This window comes from Prunus avium, chromosome 1, assembly GCF_965620075.1.
Source record: "Prunus avium chromosome 1, drPruAviu1.hap1.1, whole genome shotgun sequence".
Taxonomy (NCBI): domain Eukaryota; kingdom Viridiplantae; phylum Streptophyta; class Magnoliopsida; order Rosales; family Rosaceae; genus Prunus; species Prunus avium.
Window position 1 is genome coordinate 8743810 of NC_142284.1, and position 24708 is coordinate 8768517.

A 24708-nucleotide genomic window follows, 5' to 3' on the forward strand; every position below is an offset into this window, starting at 1 on the left:
ATTTGAGGGGTAAGGCTCATTACGTCCCCCTTGACTATGTGTATTTTTTAATATTTTTTTAATGAAACTCACTCGAGTTTAGTATGTAAGTTTTGCCCAGCCGACTATCAAATCCTGGATCCGCCATTTATAATGAGTTTGATTCACAAGTGTTTTGTTGCTCCAAGTGAAACTTTCAAGAAAGAAAGAATTGGTAATTTACCTCTGTTAACGTAGCTTTCCTTTCCTAGCCTACACAGAAGTCAACTTCACAATCTCCTCCTAGCAATTAGTCTTTCCTGCTGTAATTTGGATTGTATTCATGTCTATATTATTTCCTACCTTAAGTAGATATCATGTACTAGCATAAATAGGGACTTTGTGTAATCTGTCAAATACAAGGAAATATATTTTCTACATGGTATCTGTGGGAGCAAATTTCCTCCCACGGGAATATTCGGTTGACAGATTCCTTCGTCTTCTCCGCCTCTCTTTCTCCCTGCAAAATGTATAGCAATAAGAGGACCACACTCAGGGGGTGTTGGCCAAAGGCCCTCCGATGCCTAAGTCAGTTCAATCGATCTATAGAGAAGCGATAGCTAAAATAGGGGTACGGGAATATGTATGTGTGGTGAAAACCGGGTGGCCGGAGCCGTGAGTGGTGGCCAGAGCCTTGTGTAAAAGGGAGGGAGAGAGTGGCGGCTAGGGTTTGTGAGAAATAATTTCTGCAGAGATTTGGTAGTAATTTTAGACGTACCTCAACCCTTGTATGCGGTCATCCTTTTATAGAGGTCTCGGGAGCTAGGGTTTCAGAGGAATAATTCCGTAGATGGAAGGGAATTATTCCTCCCAAATTTGACGAGATTTGACTAATTAGGGATTTGATTTATTAGGAATATAAATCAAATCCCTAATTGTGGTAATCAAATCAATACCTAATTTAATTAGGTAACTCCTCCTTTAATTGAGAATATTCGTAGGAATCAAATCAATCCTTAACCTAATTAGGTAACATTCTATTTAATTGGGTAACTCCCAATTAAATTGAATAATTCCCAATTAGGTCAAATAATCTCCAAATGGAATGAATTATTTGACCTAGGGTTATGAATTAATTCGGTTCCCTCAGTATCAGCCTAACCTAGGGTTTCCTCCCTCTCCCTTATTCGATCCAATCCTCCTCTAAGTCCACCTCATGGCTTCTTCTGAATCCACCATCTCCCTCCCTAGCCCCAACTCTTCTCATTTTATCAAGCTTACTGACTCCAACTATCTCCTTTGGCTCCGCAAACTCAAACCCTTCTTAGTCGGTCACGACCTCTAGAAATTTATCGATGGCACTCATAAACAACCTTCTGCCCAAATCTCCACTTCTACCACAACATCACCCACAACCACCACCACCACCGATCTTACCCAAACCAATCCCGCCCATACTCAGTGGTACCAACAAGACCAACTCATTGTTAGCTACATCACCAGTACACTCTCTGAGTCCATTCTCTCCCTCACCGTTGGCTGCACCTCTGCCCAGGATCTCTGGGAGTGCCTCCAACGCCACTTCTCTCAATCTAGTATGGCCAGTGAATATGCTCTTCATTTTCAACTCATGGATCTACAAAAAGGCTCTCAACCCATTGATGCTTACCTCCGTCATGCTAAGTCCCTTGCCAATTCCCTAGCTGCCATCAATGAGCCTGTCTCCCCAAAGGAACTTGTCACTGTTGTGCTTCGGGGTTTAGGACCCGATTACAAAATGCTCATCACGGCCATTCTCAATTTTCCTCCGCTTCCTGACTTTGCTGATCTTCGTGCTCGTTTGTTAGCTTTTGATGCACAGGCTCCTCGAATATTTCCTGATCAAAACACAATGCTAATGGCTACCCAATCCTCTCCTTACACCACCAGTCATACTTCGTTCCCTTCTCACCGTGGTGGTGGCTCTTCTAGCAATAAGCGCGGTGGCTGGCGCGGTCGCGGCCGTGGTGGCTGGCGCAACTTCTCATCTTCCTGGAGCAACCCGTGGAATGGCTCCCAGCAGCCCCAATGGCCTCATCAACCGTGGCCTCCTTTTGCTCCAAGTGCTGGATCTCAAAGCAACTGGCCTTCCTTTCAACCTCCTTGGGCCAATCTACAGCTTTTAGCAAACAATCTGCCCGGCCCAACTCAGCTCCTGGTGTCTTGGGACCCGCTTGGTGCACCACATGCAATACCAATCAACATACTACTGCAACATGTCCCCATCGCTACAATGGCCCAAAATCCTTTCCTTCCTTTGCAGGGGCTCAATTCATGCAGCCACCTGACTCCACTTGGTACCCTGACATAGGTGCCACTCATCACATGACTGGTAGTCCTTCTAATCTCCAAAATCAACAGCCATATCAGGGTAATAATTCTGTATTTCTTGGTAATGGAGATTCTCTCTCTATCTCTCATACTGGCTCTCTTCCTCTTCCTTTAGGTTCTCATAATTTTTCTCTTCAAAATGTCTTTTGTCTTCCCTCTCTTTGTACTAATCTTCTTTCTGTTGCCCATTTTACTTGTGATAATTTAGTTTTCTTTGTCTTTACTCCTGATTTTTATCAAATCTATGACTTATGTACTGGTTCGTTACTCTTTCAAGGCCCTTCTAAAGATGGTCTTTACCCACTTTCCCTATCATCTCACTCATCCACTGTTCCCTGTGCCCTAACCACTGTGCACTCTCCTGCTTGGCATCATCGCCTTGTCCATCCATCCCATCTTGTGTTCTCTCACTTAGTGCCATCTCTAGGCTTTAAAGTTTCTCATGCTTTTTGTAAAGATTGTACACTTAGCAAAACCACCAAACTATCATTTCTTAGTAATAAAACATTTGCCCCATCTCCCTTTTATTTAATTCACTCTGATGTATGGATGTCCCAAGTCATTTCTGTCACTGGTTATCGCTATTATGTCTTGTTTATAGATGACTTTTCCCGTTATTCCTAGATCTATCCTATGCACCGTAAAAATGAGGTCTTTTTTCACTTTCAAACCTTTCTTGCCATGGTTAAAAATCAATTTCACACCACTGTGCAAATCCTTCAAAGTGACAATGGCATTGAATATGTTAATAATGCTTTCTCTGATCTTTGCAGTCAACTAGGCATCCATCAACGTTTCTCATGTCCCCACACTCCCCAACAAAATGGCCTAGCTGAACGTAAACACAAACACATTGCCACCATGATCTGTACCCTCCTTACCACTTCTCACACTCCACACAATCTCTGGGTCGAAGCTGCCCTCATTGCTGTCCATCTCATAAACATCTTACCTACTCCTAATCTTCAATGGGACACCCCATATAATCGTCTCTTCCAACATCCTCCCTCCTACTCTCATCTTCGAGTGTTTGGTTGTTCCTATTTCCCTTACCTTGGACCATATATACTGAAAATAAACTCACCAACCGCACCTTTGAATGTGTTTTCCTTGGATACAGTTCTCACCACAAAGGTTACTATTGTTTACATCCTTCCACGGGTCGTGTTTACACGTCCCGCCATGTTTTATTTAACGAGATGCATTTTCCATTTGAGCATTTGCAGGTATCATCTTCTTCAGAGTATGTGGATATTGAATTCCACCCAATTCTACCCTCCTCTGGACCTGGGCCCGTATCGATCACTCCTGTCCCAGACTCGCAACCTCACGGCACCTCCCTGGTGCGCACCTTTCCAGCTGTTGCAGTCCCAAGCCATGGTCCACTCAACGACACTTCTTCTTATTTATCCCAGCCATTGCTCCAAACTTATTCCTGACGCCCTCGCATACAGCTCTCTCCACTTGCGCCTGCCCCTGTTCCAGCAGCTCAGAACCTCGCAGTTCCAGCACCTCTGAACTCCCCGGTTCCAGCAACTCCGAACCCCCCGGTTCCAGCAGTTCTGAACCCCCCGGTTCCAGCAGCTCCGCAATCTCCTGCCCCTATTCCTCGCATGCGTACCCGTCTTCAGGATGGCATTCAAAAGGCCAAGCTTCATACCGATGGCACTGTCAAATATCCCATTCCCCGTGCCTTATTAACTGTTGTTGAGCATACTGAACCTACTTGTTTTTCACAGGCCATTAAGCATCCTGAATGGCATGACGCCATGACTGAAGAAATCAATGCACTTCTCAAAAATCACACATGGTCTTTGGTTCCTTCCTCTCCATCTCAGAACTTGGTTGGGTGCAAGTGGGTTTTCCGGATTAAGCGTCACTCTGACAGCTCCATTGAACGCTACAAATCTCGTCTAGTTGCCAAGGGTTTCCATCAACGTTCGGGCATAGACTATGCTGAAACATTCAGTCCTGTTGTCAAGCCTGCCACCATTCGCACTGTTCTCAGTCTTGCAGTTTCTCGTGGTTAGTCCCTTCGTCAACTTGACGTCAAAAATGCCTTTCTCCATGGGTTTCTTCAAGAAGATGTCTACATGGCTCAACCCCCTGGTTTCATTGATCCCACTTGTCCTTCTTATGTTTGCAAGCTCCACAAAGCACTCTATGGCCTCAAACAAGCACCTCGTGCTTGGTTCCATCGCATCAGTACTTTCCTTCTGTCTATGGGCTTTACACGGAGCCAAGCTGACAGTTCATTATTTATTTTTCAACAGGCATCCCATACCATCTTTCTTCTTCTATATGTCGATGACATCGTGGTAACTGGCAATGATTCCACTCATCTCCAACAATTCATCTCTCTTTTAGGTGGCCACTTTGACATCAAAGACCTTGGTCCGCTCAGCTATTTCTTAGGTTTACAGGTTCTTCATAAGGATGGTAATCTCCACATCAACCAACTCAAATATGCACATGATCTTTTACAAAAAGCCAATCTTCTCAACTCCAAACTAGCATCCACTCCATTGGCTGCCAAGGTTCTCCTCTCTGTCTCTGATGGTGCTCTCATCTCCAACCCAACCGAGTATCGCGAGCTTGTTGGCAGTTTACAATACCTCACACTTACTCGCCCTGACATATCTTTTGCCGTCAACACTGTTGCTCAGTTCATGAGTGCCCCTCGCACCTCTCACCTTGTTGCCGCCAAACGGATACTTAGGTACATCAAGGGCACTATTGACCTCGGCCTCACCTTCACTCCTCAAACTGCCGCCGCTCGCCTCTCCGCCTACTCTGATGCGGATTGGGCTGGGTGCCCTAATTCTCGTCAGTCGACCACTGGATATGTGATTGCTCTTGGAACTAACCTCATCTCATGGTGTTCCAAGAAACAGCCCACAGTCTCGCGCTCTAGTATAGAGTCGGAATATCGTGCCCTCTCTCATGCTTGTGCCAAAACCACTTGGCTATGCTCCCTTCTTCATGAATTGGGTGTGCGTCTTCGGTTCCCACTCCAACTCTTTTGTGACAATCTCAGCACCACGTACATGGCTGCCAATCTAGTTTGCCATGCCCACACACGTCACATTGAGTTGGACTATCACTTTGTCCGTGAAAAGGTTGCTCTTGGAAGTCAAGTTTGCTTTGTTACTTCTATCGACCAACCTAAGGACCTGTTCACCAAAGCCCTTCACAAACCACGCCATCAGCATATGTCTTCCAAACTTGTGCATACTGTGACGCCCAGTTTGCCAGGGGGGGGGGGGGGGTTGTTAACGCAGTTTTCCTTTCCTAGCCTACACATAAGTCAACTCACAATCTCCTCCTAGCAATTAGCATTTTCTGCTGTAATTTGGATTGTATTCATGTCTATATTATTTCCTACCTTAAGTAGATATCCCGTACTAGCATAAATAGGGACTTTGTGTAATCTGTCAAATACAAGGAAATATGTTTTCAACAACCTCTTTGCATAAAATTACATTACATACTTTCTTTTTCTTCGGATAAAATGAATATAAAGGATATCTAAGATGAGGCACTTGAATGCAATGCTACTAAAGATGCATAAATGCCATCTTTGATACTGATCAAAGTTTCATGCTTTCCTTTCTCTGCAATTACTCCATTTTTCACCACTGCAATTACATCTGCACCCTTTATCGTGGATAACCGATGGGCAACCACGATTGTGGTTCGATCCACCATGATTTGGTCCAATGCATCTTGAACCACTCGTTCCGATTCAGCATCAAGAGCACTTGTGGCTTCATCTAGTAGTAGTATCTTTGGTGCCTTCATTATAGCTCGTGCAATTGCCACCCTTTGCTTCTGTCCACCAGACAATTGAATTCCCCGCTCTCCTACTATTGTATCATAACCCTGCATTGTTTCCCGAACTTAACATAGTTAATCTTCAACGTTCCAAATATAATTTTGTGAATTTTCATCAACTCGTCCTTCTCATTTATGCAGCACCACGGCAATAGATTATATCATAGTATTTGTGGCCAAAAGGAAATTGAAAATCTTGTTAATTCTGTAGTACTTACCTGTTGTAAACTACTGATGAACTTGTGAGCATTTGCCAATTCTGCTGCAGCTATAATTTCAGTCTCTGTTGCAATCCCTTCCTTTCCATATGCAATGTTGGCTCTGATAGTGCCATTAAACAATACAGGCTCCTGGCTCACCAGTCCCATTCGCTGTCTCAACCACTTGAGCTGTAGTTTTTGGATTTCAACTCCATCTAATGTAATTTGACCAGAATCAGGGTCATAAAATCTCTGCAACAATGAGACAACTGTCGATTTCCCACTTCCACTTTCTCCAACCAAAGCAACTGTCTGATAACATATTTCAATTTGTAAGTCCCAGACACTTGAATTAGACTACTCAAGTCCAAAATCTTATGCATTGATTGAAATGACTAAAAGGACAAAACATGTCTAGTTACCTTGCCGTGATGAATGGTCAAGCAAAGATCCTGGAAGATTGGCACGTCAGGTCTAGTTGGATATTTGAAACTGACATGGCGAAGTTCAATTTTTCCCTTTACATTCTCTATAGTTGTTCCAGAATCATCACTGGAATCTATTTTCGACTTCCGGTCAAGAATTGCAAATATGGAAGTAGCAGAGCTCTTTCCTTTACTTTGATTAGGGGCTAGGGAACCTGACTGAGCAACTCCAATAGCTGTCATCGTGAGAGCACAGAAAACCTGCAAACCATGAACGCAAAATGTAACATGGTCTGAATGGACTAACGAAGATTTGATTCTTAAGTAAAAAGTACTTATTTAGCGGAGTTCAGATCCTTCGCTTTGCTTGTGTTTTCTCTTCTATTTACTAACTTGAAGACTTGTAGCACAAGGCGGAAAAACTTACCCGGAAAACATCAGAAAATGTTGTCTTGCCTGCTGCGACAAGTCGGGCTCCAGCATAAAAACTGCTGGCATACACAGAGAAAAGGAAAAAGAATGATAGCCCAAAACCTATCCCACTGATTAACCCTTGTCTTATCCCAGTCTGAATAGGGCCTTCACATTTCTTCTGGTACAACTCAATCACCTTCTCTTCAGCACAAAAGGAAGCAATTGTTCGAATACTCCCCACTGCATCATTGGCTACTTGACTTGCATCCTCGTACATTTTCTGCAACCATTTAAAATTTTCGGCATTGACAAAAGAGAATGGTCTTATATATATTATGTATGTCAGATTGGATGGTGTTTTGACGACAAAATTTTGAAAAGTTCGGACTTTGGAGAAATACCTTTGCATCTGCACTGAATCCTTTCACGAACTTGAAATGAAAATAACCATTTACTCCTAATAGAGGCAGCATAAAAAGGATTATAAGAGCAAGTTGCCAATTTGCCACAAAAGCAATACACAAACCAGCAATTGCAGTTGCTGAATTCTCAACCAGCAAACCTAGAGCATCTCCAACCAGCCCACGCAGACAAGCTGCATCTGCAGAAAGCCTTGCACCAACAGCACCACTTGAGTGCTCAGGATCGTCAAACCAACTTACTTCCATGTAAACCACTTTCTCAAAGCACATTGACCGAACTCGTTTTATTAACTTACACCCCGCCACAGCAAAAAAGTATTGTCTTGCTGGCATTGCTATGAAAGTTACCACTCCAAGAACAATAAAGATTAGTGCCCAAAACTTTGAATCCTTACGAAGTTGAGGAGGTGGCTCGTAGAAGGTCTTGATTACGCTGGATATCAATATCCCAAAAATAGGTAAGACTGCCCCATTGACTGCTGCAGCTATAGTACCAAGTAATAATACTGGGATCTCTGGCTTGTTCAGGTAAGCCAGGCGGCGAAGTGAGACTTCTGGAGGCATTTTTGATGATGCTGAAGCAGGAATATCAAATGCAGTTTCAAGAGAACCTACTGCAGTGGGCAGATCGTATGAGATTGAGAAGGAATGACGGCTACTACTTCCTCGAGAATCCACGCTGCTAAGCCTTTTGTGATGATTTACAGCAGTTTGTTCTGACACACGGCTCATTTCTTGCAACATTATAAGCTGGCTATATGCTCCGTCAGGGTCCTTAATTAGTTCGGAATGTGGACCTGCTCACTTGAAAACGATCAGTATGTGAATTGTAACAGTATGTTAAACTATAGACAATAAGATTTGGCCTTCAAATGGTAGAACAGGACAACATAAATGAATGCATCACCTTTTTCAACAATTGTTCCTCGATGTATAACAACTATGGTGTCAGCATTCCTTACTGTGCTCAAGCGGTGGGCTACAATGACAGTAGTCCGGTTGATCATAATTCTGTCCAGTGCCTCCTGCACAATTCTCTCAGATTCTGCATCAAGAGCACTCGTGGCTTCATCTAAAAGTAGAATCCTTGGGTCCTTGAGAATTGCCCTAGCTATAGCAACTCTCTGCTTTTGGCCCCCAGATAGCTGAGTTCCATGCTCACCAACCATTGTGTCTAGTCCCTAAATGCATAAGTCAGAAAACCACAAATAAGAAAAAAACGTTCAGAGAACTAAATACCAGAACTTAGAGGAAAGTTCAAAGGAATTTAACCTGAGGCAGTTTGTCTATGAATTTAGCAGCATTGGCAAGCTCAGCAGCAGCCCTTATTTCTTCAGTGGTTGCACCATCCTTCCCATAGGCAATATTATCTTTAATGCTACAAGTAAATAAAACGGGTTCCTGGCTGACAATGCCTATTTTCTGTCTGATCCATTTCAGCTGGAACTCCTTGAGATTAATGCCATCAATAAGAACTTCGCCAGCTTGGGGGTCATAAAATCTCTCAATCAAACTGATAACTGTTGATTTACCACTTCCACTCTCTCCAACCAAAGCAGCAGTTGCACCACTAGGTATTGAGAGAGAAAATCCATCGAATATTTGTTCATCCGGTCTTGCAGGATAACTAAAATAAACATCACTCAGTTCTATGTCTCCACGGATATCAAGTAATTGTTTCCCATTAGTGTCATAAGCATCAATCTCTGGCTTTCTGTCAATTGTCTCAAACATCTTATAAGCTGCAGCTTGTCCAGCAGCAAATGCGCTTAAGCATGGAGATGCCTGCCCAAGAGACCTAAAAATTATCAAAGAAACATTGTTATATGATTATATCTCCATCTTCTGGAGCATCACATATCAAATTTTGGACTGAAGGGGGGAGGGGGAGTAGTCAGTAGATCTCGCAAACATGTTAACTAGTACAATACTGCTAGGATCAACAAATTTGTTCATTAAATTTTACTGATATGCAACTTACATGGAGCCAGTCAACACAGCGAAAACTATATTAATGACTTCCCCTCCTGTATATCCTCTTTCAAGTATCATCTTTCCTCCAAACCATACCGCCAGAGCATAACTACACATTACAATCAGCATAACCGAACCCATTCCGAAACCAGATGCCAAACCCTCTTGCACACCGGAGTTGTAAGCTTTAATTAAGGAGTTGTTGTAATCAGCTATAGCTTGCTTTTCTCCTGTAAACGATGCAACCTGAATTGGGAACACCAATCAGTTTTAGTTCTACACTAAGAAAATAGAAATAATAAATTTCTGTTTTAAAGATCTTAAAGACAAGTAGGCCTACTGTTCTGATTGAACCAATTGTTTGATCTACCACAGTTGCTGCCACTGAATAAGCAGTTTGTCCACTGGATGCCAACTTTGATATAATGATGCCCATGACGGCACCAGAGAAGACGAGAAGGGGGATAGATGATAGCATGACAAGGGTGAGAAGCCATCCCTTAATAAATGCTATAACAAAGCCTCCTACGAATGTTGCAATTAACTGAATAAAAGTTCCTACCTGCAATAAGAAAATGAAAGAAATGAGAGGTTATTGGAGCAAATGGGAATAACTTAAAAGGCTTTTGTGTGGCATGTAAATACTTTCTCGCCCATGGCCTCTTGAATGAGCACAGTATCACCTGACATCCTCCCAACAATTTCCCCAGTGTTAATTTCTTTATCAAAAAAGCCAACATCTTGCCTCAATATTGTTTTCAAGTATAAACTTCTTATTCGAGCAGCCTGTCTCTCTCCAGTGACCATCCAGCAAGACATCTCTGGCATATAGAAAAAGCTAATCATCTCAGTTCCTAAAAAGCCAAATTATTTGTTTGATGCACCAGCAGGGAGTTCAGTGTACTTACGTAGAAATGCAGCTGCAGCTGCTCCCACAGCCAAGTAGATAAACTTTTGAGCCACCTGAGAATGTTGAAATGGCCAAATTATTTCTGATCCTTGTTCATTAAAATTTCAACTAAGTTAGAGGAACCAGAGAATCAAAATAGATGCTAAAAACAGAAGTAAGCTCAGTTGTCAACGGTCTGATAGAACTAGATAGAACAATATTATAGTAACATAATATTTACCTTGGAAACTGCATCAACCACTTCTTTATTATTCCCAGTTTGTCCAAAGGAATTAATCACATCTCCAAAGATTATGGTCATTAGAGGGAAAGAGGCCCCATTTCCAATAGCACTGATTGTACCAACAGACATTAGCAGGTAATCCAAGGAATCAGCAAAGGAGAAAAGCTTGTAATATGGTACTGTTTTGGTGCCATCCTCCTTGCTCTTGGTTGTATCTTGGGGGTCGTTTTGAGAGTCCTCCACTGCTGAGTGGCCATTCGATGCTGCCTTGCCCTCCTCCTTGATTACATCTCCATCCGCAGGATTTTCCTCAGCCATGTTTTTCGAAGCAATAGTATTTTAATAAAGTTTTCTATATTTTACAACCAGCACCTCAGAGAAGTAAGTTGCAACTATATTTTGACAGTAAGCAACTCAAACTTGGATGATGAGATCAGAGCTGCAAGAGAACATTTATAGATTGAATTAGAAACCAGGCACATTTTTTTGTTTGTTTTTCAGGCACAAAATTGACTACATAAACCAAGGAACGTATGCCAACTTAATCTAATTGAATATAGAGTTGATCAGTCAGCAAAAATATAAAAAACGCACCTATTCCAATAATTTATTTTTTTGTGCGTGTGTTTGTGTTTGTGCACATTGTGGGAACCGAATTAATTCGTAACCCTAGGTCAAATAATTCCTTCAATTTGGGGATTATTTGACCTAATTGGGAATTATTCAATTTAATTGGGGATTACCCAATTAAATAGAATGTTACCTAATTAGGTTGATGATTGATTTGATTCCTACGAATATTCTAAATTAATGGAGGAGTTACCTAATTAAATTAGGTATTGATTTGATTGCTACCCTGATTAGGGATTTGATTTAAATCAAATAAATCAAATCCCTAATTAGTCAAATCTCGCCAAATTGGGGAGGAATAATTTCCTTCCATCTACGGAATTATTCCTCTGAAACCCTAGCCCCCGAGATCTCTATAAAAGGATTGCCACACACAAAGGTTGAGGTACGTCTAAAATTACTACCAAATCTCTGCAGAAATTATTTCTCACAAACCCTAGCCGCCACTCTCTCTCTCTCTCCCTTTTACACAAGGCTCCAGCCACCACTCACGGCTCCGGCCACCCAGTTTTTACCACACATACATATTCCCGTATCCTATTTTAGCTATCGTTTCTCTTCAGATCGATTGAACTGACTTAGGCATCGGAGGACCTTTGGCCAACACCCCCCGGGTGTGGTCCTCTTATTGCTATTCGTTTTGCAGGGAGAAAGAGAAGCGGAGAAGACGAAGGAATCTTTCAACCGAATATTCTCGTGGGAGGAAATTTGCTCCCACACACGTGTCAGCACTAGAAAACCTGATGTACATTTTGATTACAGACACAGCCTGCATGCAAAATGTAGGCAATGAGAAATCACAAGGAAGCCTCACACAGCTAATGCATGCTCTAAAGGTGAGAAATTTAAAGACAAGAGACATTAATATCACCAAAAGATCAATATACTCACTGAAGAGGAAACAAGTTTACCACATTCTAGGAAATGGGTTGATGAGGTTGTTGGATACATGGTTAGTCAAACATTAAAATTATCCAGAAAAAGAAAAAAAGTTGATACTTCTATTTCTTTTTTCTTTTTTCTTTTTTCTTTTTTGGAATATGAAAATATGATTAAAATAGAATACATGGAAATGAAAATAAGGAATAAGACAAGCTAGTAGCAAAACAAAAACTATGGCATGGAATATGAAATGAGGTGTTTGTCTATTATTGAGGAGAACAATTTCAACCAAGGCAATTTGGATAGCAAATGACAAAGAAGGAATCTTTGAACTTCTTGGAAGGTTAGGAATGGATTTGATGTCCTTGATCTTTGCTTATTGGCCCAAGTTTTTATTAAGGCTAAACTGTCGTTTTGCCCTTGAACTATACCATAATTGTCAATTTCCTCCTTAAACAATTTTTTCGATAAATTAAGGACTTAAACTATATGAAATTGGTCAATTTGAGACTCTTCGTTAATTTTTTGGATGATGTCCATCCAAATTTCAATCACACAACTTGCACATAGCCAGTTTTAAAGTGAAAAATTGTAAGAAAAATTAGAAGAAAATTTATATAAAAGAAAAAAAGTCAAAACAGGGAGAAAAAGTTCCTTCGAATGGTAGTAGCAGTTGCACTAACTAGTTCTTAATGATAATTGTTTGATTTGGTCCCGCCATGGATGAATTGAATTAAAATCTGACTGAAGACTGTATATTTGAATACGAATACAAATTGAAGTTGGACTGGGAAGAAGGAATTGGGGATTTTATTAAGAAGGACCATTGGCCAGCTCATGGGATGACATTTCCTTATGCACATTTACTTATTATTTTCTGAGTTCAGGACTAATAATAGAATCTTGTTATTCAAGCTAATCAATACATAAATACCAAATCATGTAGTGGGAAAATTTTATGTAAATCAATCCAAATTTATAATGAGTTTGATTCACAAGTGTTCTGTTGCTCCAAGTGGAGCTTACAAGAAAGAAAGATAATTAAAAAAAATGATCTATTCCTATTGGTAATTTACCTCTCTGAATAAAATTACATTACATACTTTCTTTTTCTTTGGATAAAAAGAATATAAAAGCTGTCTAAGATGAGGCACTTGCATGCAATGCTACCAAAGAAGCATAAATGCCATCCTCGATACCGATCAAAGTTTTATGCTTTCCTTTCTCTGCAATCACTCCATTTTTCACCACTGCGATTACATCGGCACCCTTTATTGTGGATAACCGATGGGCAACCACGATTGTGGTTCGATCCACCATGATTTGGTCCAATGCATCTTGAACCACTCGTTCCGATTCAGCATCAAGAGCACTTGTGGCTTCATCTAGTAGTAGTATCTTCGGTGCCTTCATTATAGCTCGTGCAATTGCCACCCTTTGCTTCTGTCCACCGGACAATTGAATCCCCCGCTCTCCTACTACTGTATCATAACCCTGCATTGTTTTTCCAAACTTAACATGGTTAATCTTCAACGTTCCGAATAAAATTTTGTGAATATTCATCAACTAGTCCTTCTCATTTTTTCAATAGATTATATTATAGTATTTGTGGCCAAAAGAAATTGACAAGCTTGTTAATTTTGTAGTGCCTACCTGTTGTAAACTACTGATGAACTTGTGAGCATTTGCCAATTCTGCAGCAGCTATAATTTCAGCCTCTGGTGCATTCCCTTCCTTTCCATATGCAATGTTGGCTCTGATAGTGTCATTAAACAATACAGGCTCCTGGCTCACCAGTCCCATTTGCTGTCTCAACCACTTGAGCTGTAGCTTTTGGATTTCAAATCCATCTAATGTAATGCGACCTGAATCAGGGTCATAAAATCTCTGCAACAATGAGACAACTGTCGATTTCCCACTTCCACTTTCTCCAACCAAAGCAACTGTCTGAATAACATAATTCAAATTTGTAAGTCCCAGAAACTTGAATTAGACTATGAGGACCAAATCTTATGCATTGTTTGAAATAAGTAAAAGAACAAAATTGTTACCAAGTTACCTTGCCATGATGAATGGTCAAGCAAAGATCCTGGAAGATTGGTACATCAGGTCTAGTTGGATACTTGAAACTGACATGGCGAAGTTCAATTTCTCCCTTCACATTTTCTATAGTTGTTCCAGATTCATCACTCGAGTCTATTTTTGATTTCCGGTCAAGAATGTCGAATATGGAAGCAGCAGAGCTCTTTCCTTTACCAAGATTAGGGGTTAGGGACCCTGACTGAGACACTCCACCAGCTGTCATCGCGAGAGCAAGGAAAACCTGCAAACCAGGGAAATGTTAACAATCGACTGAATGGACCAATGAAGATTTTGAAAGATTTGATGATTGAATGATATTTTGCTTGATGTTTTGCTTGATTGATTCATCTCCATATAGGAGGTATTTATACAAGATTGATAATAATAAACTAAGAGACAATACAAAGTGGTACATGATGGATACAAAGATAAACAACATAAAGCTAAGATAGTGGTGGATAATGAGTTGGTGGATTGGTGGATAACATGTTCTCTAGTACACCCCCGCAAATCGAGTGCGCGTAGCAGAGCAAGATTTGGATGAAGAAGCTGTAAGCGCTGTGTAGTCCGTAGACATCATGGTGATGAAGATGGCAGCAATTGTGGTAGTAGTCCAGAAGGCACGCCCAAAGATGAAGAACCCATAGTTCACAAGAGAAATAAGAACAAAAACATACAAAATACTAGTAATGCTCAACGAAAAGGAGAGTGCAATACAGGTGCACACACAACAGAAAAGACACTGAGGTGGGAATGTAAAAAAAAAAACATAAAAAGAGGGAAGCAACCCGTAGGATTGGGAAGGAGAAAGACAAAGTGAGGTAGAGAGTAAAACACATGGCTTGATAAGGTGAATATAACGAGGGAAGCATGGAAGTGAGGAGCACGTGGGAGAGCACTGATGTTTATAAAACAAAGGGAAGTTCAAAGAAGGAGTAAGTGGGGGAGTTGTGGGCAGCCCAACGGCAAAGCAGAAGAAGTGGTGTGAGGTGGGAGAAAACAATTTGAAAATATAAAGAGAAGTGAGACCCATAAATGGGCAGCAGGGGCAAGATAGAATTTTAAAATACTCTAGAAACAAATAAAAATAAGGGATGATGACCAACACAAACAATTACTAAAAGAATAAAAAAGGGGAGAAGAGAGATAGTGGCGGAAACAAGCTGCAGATAGGCTCCAGACAATTGCAAATATAAAACACTTTTGTTTTTGTTTTGGTTAAAAAATACGAATAAAAAACAGAGATAGAGAGAGTTGGAAGACACAGATCACGGGAAAAACAGTGAAGGGGAGACATACGGAAACCAAGTGAAAGAAAGTTAACAAAAAAAAAGAAAAACAAGGGAGAGAGATATTTGAAGAAGGAGCTCAGCTCAAGGGAGCACAGAGATAAACAGAGAAATAGTGAGAGAGCACAAAAACAAAACAAAAAAACAAAAAATGGGAACTCAAAACATAGAAATGGTGGTGCTGTTTGGTGTCATCAGAGAGAAGTGGCCTATCGACTATGAGAGGCAGAGACCGGAGAGCCAAAAGAAAGATAGACTGCAGCAGGACAAAGCGGCATGAGGGATATGGGCAAGACAAGGAGCCGGGATAGTACCGGCAATACAAAGAGAGAGTCCAAGGAAAGAGAGCCAACACATGTGCAAGAGAGCAACAACACATGTGCAAGAGAGCAACAACACCAGTTAAGGGACCAAAGGCAGTGTAGCACGGCAGGACAGGGACAAAGGCCGGCTAGGACAAGACAAGACAAGGCTCGGCGAGCGATGACGAGGCTCACAGACAAAGGAACATGGATGAGCAGCCGCAGGTTTCCACGGGAGTGCTCGATGGAGGAAATGTTTTGGTGAATGATGAAGTTGGCGCAACAGTCACAAGCTCAGGAAACAGAAAAGGAATATAAAGAAAGGGGCTCAATCTGACAGCAACAGAGAGCATGACAAGGGGGAGAGGGCTCAATCTTCAACAGAGAGCATAAGAAGGAGAAATTGCTCAGAGAGCATGACAAGGGGGAGAAGGCTCAATCTTCAACAGAGAGCATAAGAATGAGAAATTGCTCAATCTTCAACAGAGAGCTAGACACAGAGAGGGAAGGATAAAAAGCTCAATCAATGAGCAGAGAGCTTGACATGAAAGATTTGATAGAAAATGGTGGATGATAAAAGGAAATGGCAGCGGTAGGAACTGGTTGAGAAAAAAATATATTGATTTTATAGAAGGGAGGTGAAGCTGGAGAACTATACAGAAGCAAACACCCTTTCGGGTGAGGAGAGCCAACGACTCTCAATGTTGGCAAATGAAGGATCGCTAATTGGCGTTAGCCATTAGCTCTGATACCATGAAAGATTTGATGATTGAATGATATTTTGCTTGATGTTTTGCTTGATTGATTCATCTCCATATAGGAGGTATTTATACAAGATTGATAATAATAAACTAAGAGACAATACAAAGTGGTACATGATGGATACAAAGATAAACAACATAAAGCTAAGATAGTGGTATAAAGCTAAGATAGTGGTGGATAATGAGTTGGTGGATTGGTGGATAACATGTTCTCTAATAGATTTAATTCTCAAGTAACACGTATTTAGCAGAATTCGGATCCTCAGCCACTTACTTGAAGACTTGTAGCGCAAGGCATAAAAACTTACCCGGAAAACATCAGAGAATGTTGTCTTGCCTGCTGCAACCAGTCGGGCTCCAGCATAAAAACTGCAGGCATACACAGAAAAAAGAAAAAAGAACGATAGCCCAAAACCTATCCCGCTGATTAACCCTCGTCTTATCCCTGTCTTAATAGGGCCTTCACATTTCTTCTGGTACAATTCAGTCACCTTCTCTTCAGCACAAAAGGAAGCAACTGTTCGAATACTCCCCACTGCATCATTGGCTACTTGACTTGCGTCCTCGTACATTTTCTGCAACAATTTAAAATTTTCAGCATTGACAAAATGGATTGGTCTTATATATATTATGTATGTCGTACTGGATTGTGTTTTGACTGCACCAGCTACAAGTTCTATACTTTAAACTTTTGTAAAGTTTGGACTTTGGAGAAATACCTTTGCATCAGCACTGAATCCTTTCAAGAACTTGACTTGAACATAACCATTTAAGCCTAATAGAGGCAGCAAAACCAGGATTATAAGAGCAAGTTGCCAATTTGCCACAAAAGCAATACAAAAACCAGCAATTGCAGTTGCTGAATTCTCAGCCAGCAACCCTAGAGCATCTCCAACCAGCCCACGCAGAGAAGCTGCATCTGCGGAAAGCCTTGCACCAATTGCACCACTTGAGTGCTCAGGATCGTCAAACCAACTTACTTCCATGTAAACCACCTTCTCATAGCACATTGATCGAACTCGTTTTATTAACTTACACCCTGCCACAGCAAAAAAGTATTGTCTTGCTGGCATTGCTATGAAAGTTACCACTCCAAGAACAATGAAGATTAATGCCCAAAACTTCGAATCCTTACGGAGTTGAGGAGGTGGCTCATAGAAGGTCTTGATTACACTGGATATCAATATCGCAAAAATAGGTAAGATTACCCCATTGACTGCTGCAGCCATAGTACCTAGTAATAATACTGGGATCTCTGGCTTGTTCAGGTAAGCCAGGCGGCGAAGTGAGACTTCTGGAGGCACTCTTGATGATGCTGAAGCAGGAATATCATGTCCTGCAGATGCTGTTTCAAGAGAACTGACTGCAGTGGGCACACCGTATGAGATTGAGAAGGAATGACGATTACTATTTCCTCTTCCAGATGATCCCGGGCTTATGGATCGTAAGTTTGAAAATCTTTTACTTGAATGTCTTATAGATTCCATGCTGCTAAGCCTTTCGTGATCATTTACAGCAGTCTGTTCTGACACGCTGCTCATTTCTTGCAACCTTATAAGCTGGCTATATGCTCCTTCAGGGTCCTTAATTAGCTCAGAATGTGGACCTGCTCAGTTGAAAACGATCAGTATGTGCAATACCCATGGACTAAGAATAAGATGAATTGTAACATTATGTTGAACTATAGACAATATGATTTGGCCTTCAAATGGCAGAACAAGACAACATAAAGAAATGCATTACCTTTTTCAACAATTGTTCCTCTATGTATGACAGCAATGGTGTCAGCATTCCTTACTGTGCTCAAGCGGTGGGCTACAACGACAGTAGTCCGGTTGATCATAATTCTGTCCAGTGCCTCCTGCACAATTCTCTCAGATTCTGCATCAAGAGCACTTGTGGCTTCATCTAAAAGTAGAATCCTTGGGTCTTTGAGAATTGCTCTAGCTATTGCAACTCTCTGCTTTTGGCCCCCAGATAGCTGAGTTCCATGCTCACCAACCATTGTGTCCAGTCCCTAAATGCATAAATCACAAAACCACAAATAAGAAAAAAGGAATTGAATGAGTTGATCAAAATAATCCGAGGTTTTAGAAAATTCATGTGATCTCTCCATATTTCCATCTTTCAATGTAACAAAATGATAAGATCACTGGATGTCTCAATAAGCTTCCATGGTCATGGAAATTAAGAATTCACACAAAGAGTTCAGAGAACAAAATACCAGAACTTCAACGAAAGTTTAATTGAATTTAACCTGAGGCAGTTTGTCTATGAATTTAGCAGCATTGGCAAGCTCAGCAGCAGCCCTTATTTCTTCAGTGGTTGCACCATCCTTCCCATAGGCAATATTATCTTTAATGCTACAAGTAAATAAAACGGGTTCCTGGCTGACTAGGCTTATTTTCTGTCTGATCCATTTCAGTTGGAACTCTTTGAGATTAATACCATCAATAAGAACTTCGCCAGCTAGGGGGTCATAAAATCTCTCAATCAAACTGATTACAGTTGATTTACCACTTCCACTCTCTCCAACCAAAGCAGCAGTTGCACCACTAGGTATTGAGAGAGAAAATCCATCGAATATTTGTTCATCCAGTCTTGCAGGATAACTAAAATAAACATCCCTCAGTTCTATGTCGCCACGGATATCATGTAATTGTTGCCCGTTAGTGTCAGAAGCATCAATCTCTGGCTTTCTGTCAATTGTCTCAAACATCTTATAAGCTGCAGCTTGTCCAGCAGCAAATGCACTCAAGCATGGAGATGCCTGCCCAAGAGACCTGCAAATTTATCATAGAAACATTGTTATATCTTGATCTTCTGAAGAATCACATATCAAATTTGGACTGAAGGGGGAAGGGGGTGTAGTCAGTAGATCTTGCAAAAATGCAAACATGTTAACTAGTACAATAGTACTAGGATCAACGAATTTGTTCATTAAACTTTACTGAAATGCAACTTACATGGAGCCAATCAACACAGCGAAAACTACATTAATGACTTCCCCTCCTGTATATCCTTTTTCAAGTATCATCTTTCCTCCAAACCATATAGCCAGAGCATAACTCCACATTATAATCAGCATAACCGAACCCATTCCGAACCCAGATGCCAAACCCTCTTGCACACCAGAGTTGTAAGCTTTAATTAAGGAGTTGTTGTAATTAGTTATAGCTTGCTTTTCTCCTGTAAACGATGCAACCTGAATTGGGAACACCAATCAGTTTTAGTTCTACACTAAGAAAATAGAAATAATAAATTTTTGTTTTAAAGATCTTAAAGACAAGTAGGCCTACTGTTCTGATTGAACCAATTGTCTGCTCTACCACAGTTGATGCCACTGAATAAGCAGTTTGTCCACTGGATGCCGTCTTTGATATAAGGATGCCCATGACGGCACCAGAGAGGACAAGAAGGGGGATAGAAGATAGCATGACAAGGGTGAGAAGCCATCCCTTAACAAATGCTATAACAAAGCCTCCTACGAATGTTGCAATTAACTGGATAAAATTTCCTACCTGCAATAAGAAAATGAAAGAATGAGAGGTTACTGGAGAAAATAGCAACAGCTTAAGGCTTTTGTGTGTGGCATGTAAATACCTTCTCGCCCATGGCCTCTTGAATGAGCACAGTATCACCTGACATCCTCCCAACAATTTCCCCAGTGTTAATTTCTTTGTCAAAAAAGGCAACATCTTGCCTCAATATTGTTTTCAAGTATAAACTTCTTATTCGAGCAGCCTGTCTCTCTCCAGTGACCATCCAGCAAGACATCTCTGGCATAGAGAGAAAGCTACTAATCTCAGTTTCCAAAAAGCCAAATTATTTGTTTGGTGCACCAGCAGGCAGTTCAGTGTACTTACGTAGAAATGCAGCTGCAGCAGCTCCCACTGCCAAGTAGACAAACTTTAGAGCCACCTGAGAATGTTGAATTGGCCAAATTATATGTTAGAGGAACCAGAGAACCAAAATAGATGTTAAAACAGAAGTAAGCTCACAGTTCTGATAGAACTGGATACCAGTTTATAGTCACAGAATATTTTGTTCTTTATTGCTGCTATTGCCTAGTTGACTTAATTTCTATGAAGATGTTACATTAACAGAGATAACTATCTACCAGTTTATAGTCACAGAAGATTTACCTTGGAAACTGCATCAACCACGTCTTTATTATTCCCACTCTCTCCAAAGGAGTTAATCACATCTCCAAAGATTATGGTCATTAGAGGCATACAGAACCCATTTCCAATAGCGCTGATTGTACCAACAGACATTAACAGGTAATCCAAGGAATCAGCAAAGGAGAAAAGCTTGTGATATGGTACTGTTTTGGTGCCATCCTCCTTGCTCTTGCTTGTATCTTGTGGGTTGTTTTGAGAGTCCTCCACTACTGCTGAGTGGCCGTTTGATGCTGCCGTTCCCTGCTCCTTGATTACATTTCCATCCGCAGGATTTTCCTCAGCCATGTTTTTCACAGCAATAGTAAAGCTGCTATATTTTACAAGAAGCACCTCAGAGAAGTAAGTTGCTACTATATCTGACAGAGAACTTGATCAGAGCTGCAAGACAAAACATTTATGGTTTGGATTAGGAACTAGAATTTTTTTTTTTCTTTTGGGGAACTAAATTGACTATACAAACCAAGGAAAATTTGCCAACTGATTCTAATTGAATATGGAGTTGATTATTCGGCCAAACTTTAAAAATCCATTTGTTCCTATAATCTTGTTTTTGTGCGTGTGAACATTAGAAAACCCGTTACTGAAGCAAGTGGTACAGAATATGTACATGTTGATTCCAGAAGATGAAAATAGAAAATATGGGTTAAGAACACAGACAGGAAAGGGAAACAGAGGAACAAAAGAAGAAGTAATAACAAAAATACTAAGAAGCCTCACACGGCAGGAATGAAATGCAGGCCGTGGGAATGCTGAGAACAAAACTTCCCAAACACAATTTGAAACTAACTAAAACGAAACTAGGAATCAAACGAATGAGAAAAGAGAAAGAAACCAAGTGGGCAGCTAATGCATGCTCTAAAGTTGAGAAATTTAAATAGAAGAGACATAACCACAAACAGCTGAGATACAACTTCAAAAAGTGTTGCAGGAAACATTAATATCACCAAAAGATGAAGATACTCACTGAGGGGGAAACAAGTTTACAAACTTTCAGGAAATGGGTTGATGAAATTGTTTTACTTTCCCCCGAAAACATTGCTTTATAAGGCAGCACATCAGCCTACAGCCTACCAACTAGAAAGATAGTGTGGATACATGATTAGTCAAACGTTCAAACTATCCAGACTTTTAAAACTAAATTGAAAGACGTACAATTCTGGTCCTCTGCATGATTAGTCAAACGTTCAAACTATCCAGACTTTTCAAACTAAATTGAAAGACGTACAATTCTGGTCCTCTGCTCCTCTTCTTGGTGGCTTTGCTTAGGCAGGAAATAAAATGGGTTGCTTTGACATTAAGTTAAAGTTGAATTTGCAAAAGGCCCACTAATTTAGTGGTTTAGAGTATTTACTTCTTCAAACAAGGTCTCAGGTTCGAGTCCTAGCATCCGTGTAGTGTGTGTGAATTTAGCATATTATTGTCTCTTTCAATACAAAAGGTGCTCAAAAAGTTAAAGTTGAATTTGTCAGCTCAGATACTATGCTATACTACTTGCAATGCGAATCCATCTTTCTTTTGCAATTAAAGTTAAATATACCCTACTTTTTTTTTTCCAAAGTTAGGAAGGCGACGGGGTTTTCTTACATACACTGTCAATGTATCATGGGAGTTTGAACTTGAAACCACTAATATGCAAATCAAGGCAATTTTCCACTGAATTAGACCCCTTCATCACCTACCCTACCATCATATTGCTTTGATTTTAAAGTTTTAGAATTTTTTTTTTTTAAAAAAGGTCCTGCAAAAACTTGAGACCAGTGGAAAGAAATCATTTTGGAGACGTAACAAGACATGTGACACATTGACTAGCACATTCTATATATCAATCTCTATAGTTGTTTGACACCAAAAATCTAATTGTTTGTCCTTCTTTTGTAATTATTTAACTTGTATAAAATGTAAGCAGATCACAACGTTAGGTAGAAGGTACCAATCCATTATGCTTTGCCCTTTAGATTAATCAGGGTCCACAGTCTATCTACATAACAGAATGAGTAAAATAAAAAGCTGGGATTGGAATTATGTTCATAATTTGGACAATTAATTCAGTTGTATTTTGTCAAGGAGGGGATATATGATTAGAATACATTGAAATGAAAACAAGGAATGGTAGCAAAACAAAAACTACTATGGCATGGGATGGAAGTGTTTGTATATTATCGTTGACGAAAAATGCTCAAACTAAATATGTAGATAATTCGGCTGTGATATTATATTAGAATGTGAACATCAAATTCAAAATTATTAAACAAGGAATCCAAGATTTCCATTTCCAAAGTAGAATAATTAATCTTAATATGTGGTTTGATTCTTTCCCATTTTTCTTTTTTCTTTTAAAAAAATTAAAATTAAGAGTGATGCGCAAGTTTGTGCAATAGAAAGAACAATTCGAGCACCGCAATTTGGATGGTCCAATATGACTTTCGGAGGTTGACTATACTTTTATTATATCACGTGTAACTTGGAGTGTTGGGCAGGCATATCAGTACATGACAAGAAGTCAATCCTCTCGATTGCTTATCATTTTCTGGGAAGATGAGATGAGCTTGCATTTGGTAGAAAGTAGAAACAGAGAAAATGATGACAAGGTGATTATAATATTGTTAAGGATGCTTATGACTAATAATAGATTAATGGGTAATTAGTCTAATATGTTACAGTTATATATTCAGAAAAAGCAAAAAGACGTTTCTCATAGAATAATAATCTTCAAAAAAATTGGGAAATCTAGTGACAAACAGTCACTGCCTGAGCCTGACTGGTTCAGTTTGCAAAGGTCATGTTTTCTGGGAATCTCATCTGGTCAAGGGGTACGGAAAATTGCTTTTCACAATTGAAAAAAAAATGCAATTGCCATTGATTATTATGGACAGAATTCTTGATGGTCAAGGCTAAATAATCCTTCTGTGTTTTTTTTTCTTTTCTCCCAAGGAACAGATGAACTTATCTTGAAATCCCAAAAAAGGAAAAGTATCAGTTGCATGATCACATGAAACAGAAATGATGATGGCCCATAACCCTAAACCTAATTTATTTTTTTGACCTAAGGATGTTTATTCAAATTTTGTTTCTTGGAAAATACCTGGAAATAGCAAGAAAAGTAAGGGGGGACCCACCACACGTGTTGGCTAAAGATTTTGGTTCTTTGCTTTACTGGATTCCTAAGGGAGTTTCAAATTAAAGTAAGCTTAATGATCATCTCTTAGTTTTGATGAATTGGTAAACATGACTGTGTCCTAGAGCTGCAGCATTTTGTGATTACTGACTCTAGTGATAATCAAGCAACAATTAGTTGCAAAAGTTTGAGTTTTCAAGGAGGGTTGGTTTTCATTGAAGAATATTCAAATTGAAGCAATTCCAAGTTGGTACGCGCAGGCAGAGTTGAATTTAATTATAAGATATTCAATTAAATTTTTATTTTATTTTTTATACAAGTGATATTAGAGAAGGAAAATCAAACTTACGACCTCCAATACCACTTAAGCTACGAGCACTTACATATTTGATTGAGGTTGAGTTTAAATATATGTGATGGGCCACAAGTGAATTGAGCAAGATATATGATGGGCCAATTAAGAAGAAAAGGAAGGCCAAATATTCATTAGCACAGAAGGCCTTATTTATGGTTACATAACGTGAGCATGGGCTATTTATTGAAAAGTGATTTACTTCGGATCCATTTGAAAATGGATAATTTGATAAAATCATGAGTGTTGTTATTTTCACCCACTATTCTACTTTTTTCACTCACCTTATATTTTGACATTCCACTCAATTTTTACCCACAATCGTTCCTAAAATGCCCCCAATATTTTGAACAAATTGACATTAATCTCATAGTCCGATCC

At 40.0% G+C, this 24708-nt stretch overlaps 2 protein-coding genes across 2 annotated transcripts; both read right to left on the bottom strand.

Moving 5' to 3' along the window:
- Nucleotides 1-5653: 5653 nt before the first annotated feature.
- On the bottom strand, nt 5654-11204 carry LOC110763512 (ABC transporter B family member 11-like). The gene is made up of 12 exons (XM_021966310.2): nt 10728-11204; nt 10506-10560; nt 10243-10418; nt 9938-10159; nt 9605-9843; nt 8896-9421; nt 8531-8804; nt 7603-8420; nt 7215-7481; nt 6785-7048; nt 6381-6674; nt 5654-6210 (listed from the first exon to the last, which is right to left on the bottom strand). The coding sequence occupies exons 1-12, from the start codon at nt 11046-11048 to the stop codon at nt 5857-5859; spliced, it is 3810 nt and encodes a 1269-aa protein (XP_021822002.1). The 5' UTR covers nt 11049-11204; the 3' UTR covers nt 5654-5856.
- Nucleotides 11205-13185: 1981 nt separating this feature from the next.
- LOC110763494 (ABC transporter B family member 11-like) lies at nt 13186-21949 on the bottom strand. The gene is made up of 13 exons (XM_021966296.2): nt 21825-21949; nt 20822-21238; nt 20543-20597; nt 20280-20455; nt 19976-20197; nt 19643-19881; nt 18934-19459; nt 18420-18693; nt 17396-18282; nt 16985-17251; nt 14302-14565; nt 13896-14189; nt 13186-13736 (listed from the first exon to the last, which is right to left on the bottom strand). The coding sequence occupies exons 2-13, from the start codon at nt 21143-21145 to the stop codon at nt 13383-13385; spliced, it is 3882 nt and encodes a 1293-aa protein (XP_021821988.2). The 5' UTR covers nt 21146-21238; nt 21825-21949; the 3' UTR covers nt 13186-13382.
- Between the last annotated feature and the right edge of the window lie 2759 nt (nt 21950-24708).

Bases quoted from the DNA above. Each gene is read 5' to 3' on its own strand.
- LOC110763512 (XM_021966310.2), bottom strand. From the start codon at position 11,048: ATGGCTGAGGAAAATCCTGCGGATGGAGATGTAATCAAGGAGGAGGGC. The intron at 10,419-10,505 runs GTAAGTACACTG...TCTATATGCCAG, and splicing joins AGCTGCAGCTGCATTTCTAC to AGATGTCTTGCTGGATGGTC. The intron at 10,160-10,242 runs GTATTTACATGC...TTCTTATTGCAG, and splicing joins AAGAGGCCATGGGCGAGAAA to GTAGGAACTTTTATTCAGTT.
- LOC110763494 (XM_021966296.2), bottom strand. From the start codon at position 21,145: ATGGCTGAGGAAAATCCTGCGGATGGAAATGTAATCAAGGAGCAGGGA. The intron at 14,566-16,984 runs GTAAGTTTTTAT...CCTGGTTTGCAG, and splicing joins CATTCTCTGATGTTTTCCGG to GTTTTCCTTGCTCTCGCGAT. The intron at 13,737-13,895 runs GTAGGCACTACA...AAAACAATGCAG, and splicing joins TCATCAGTAGTTTACAACAG to GGTTATGATACAGTAGTAGG.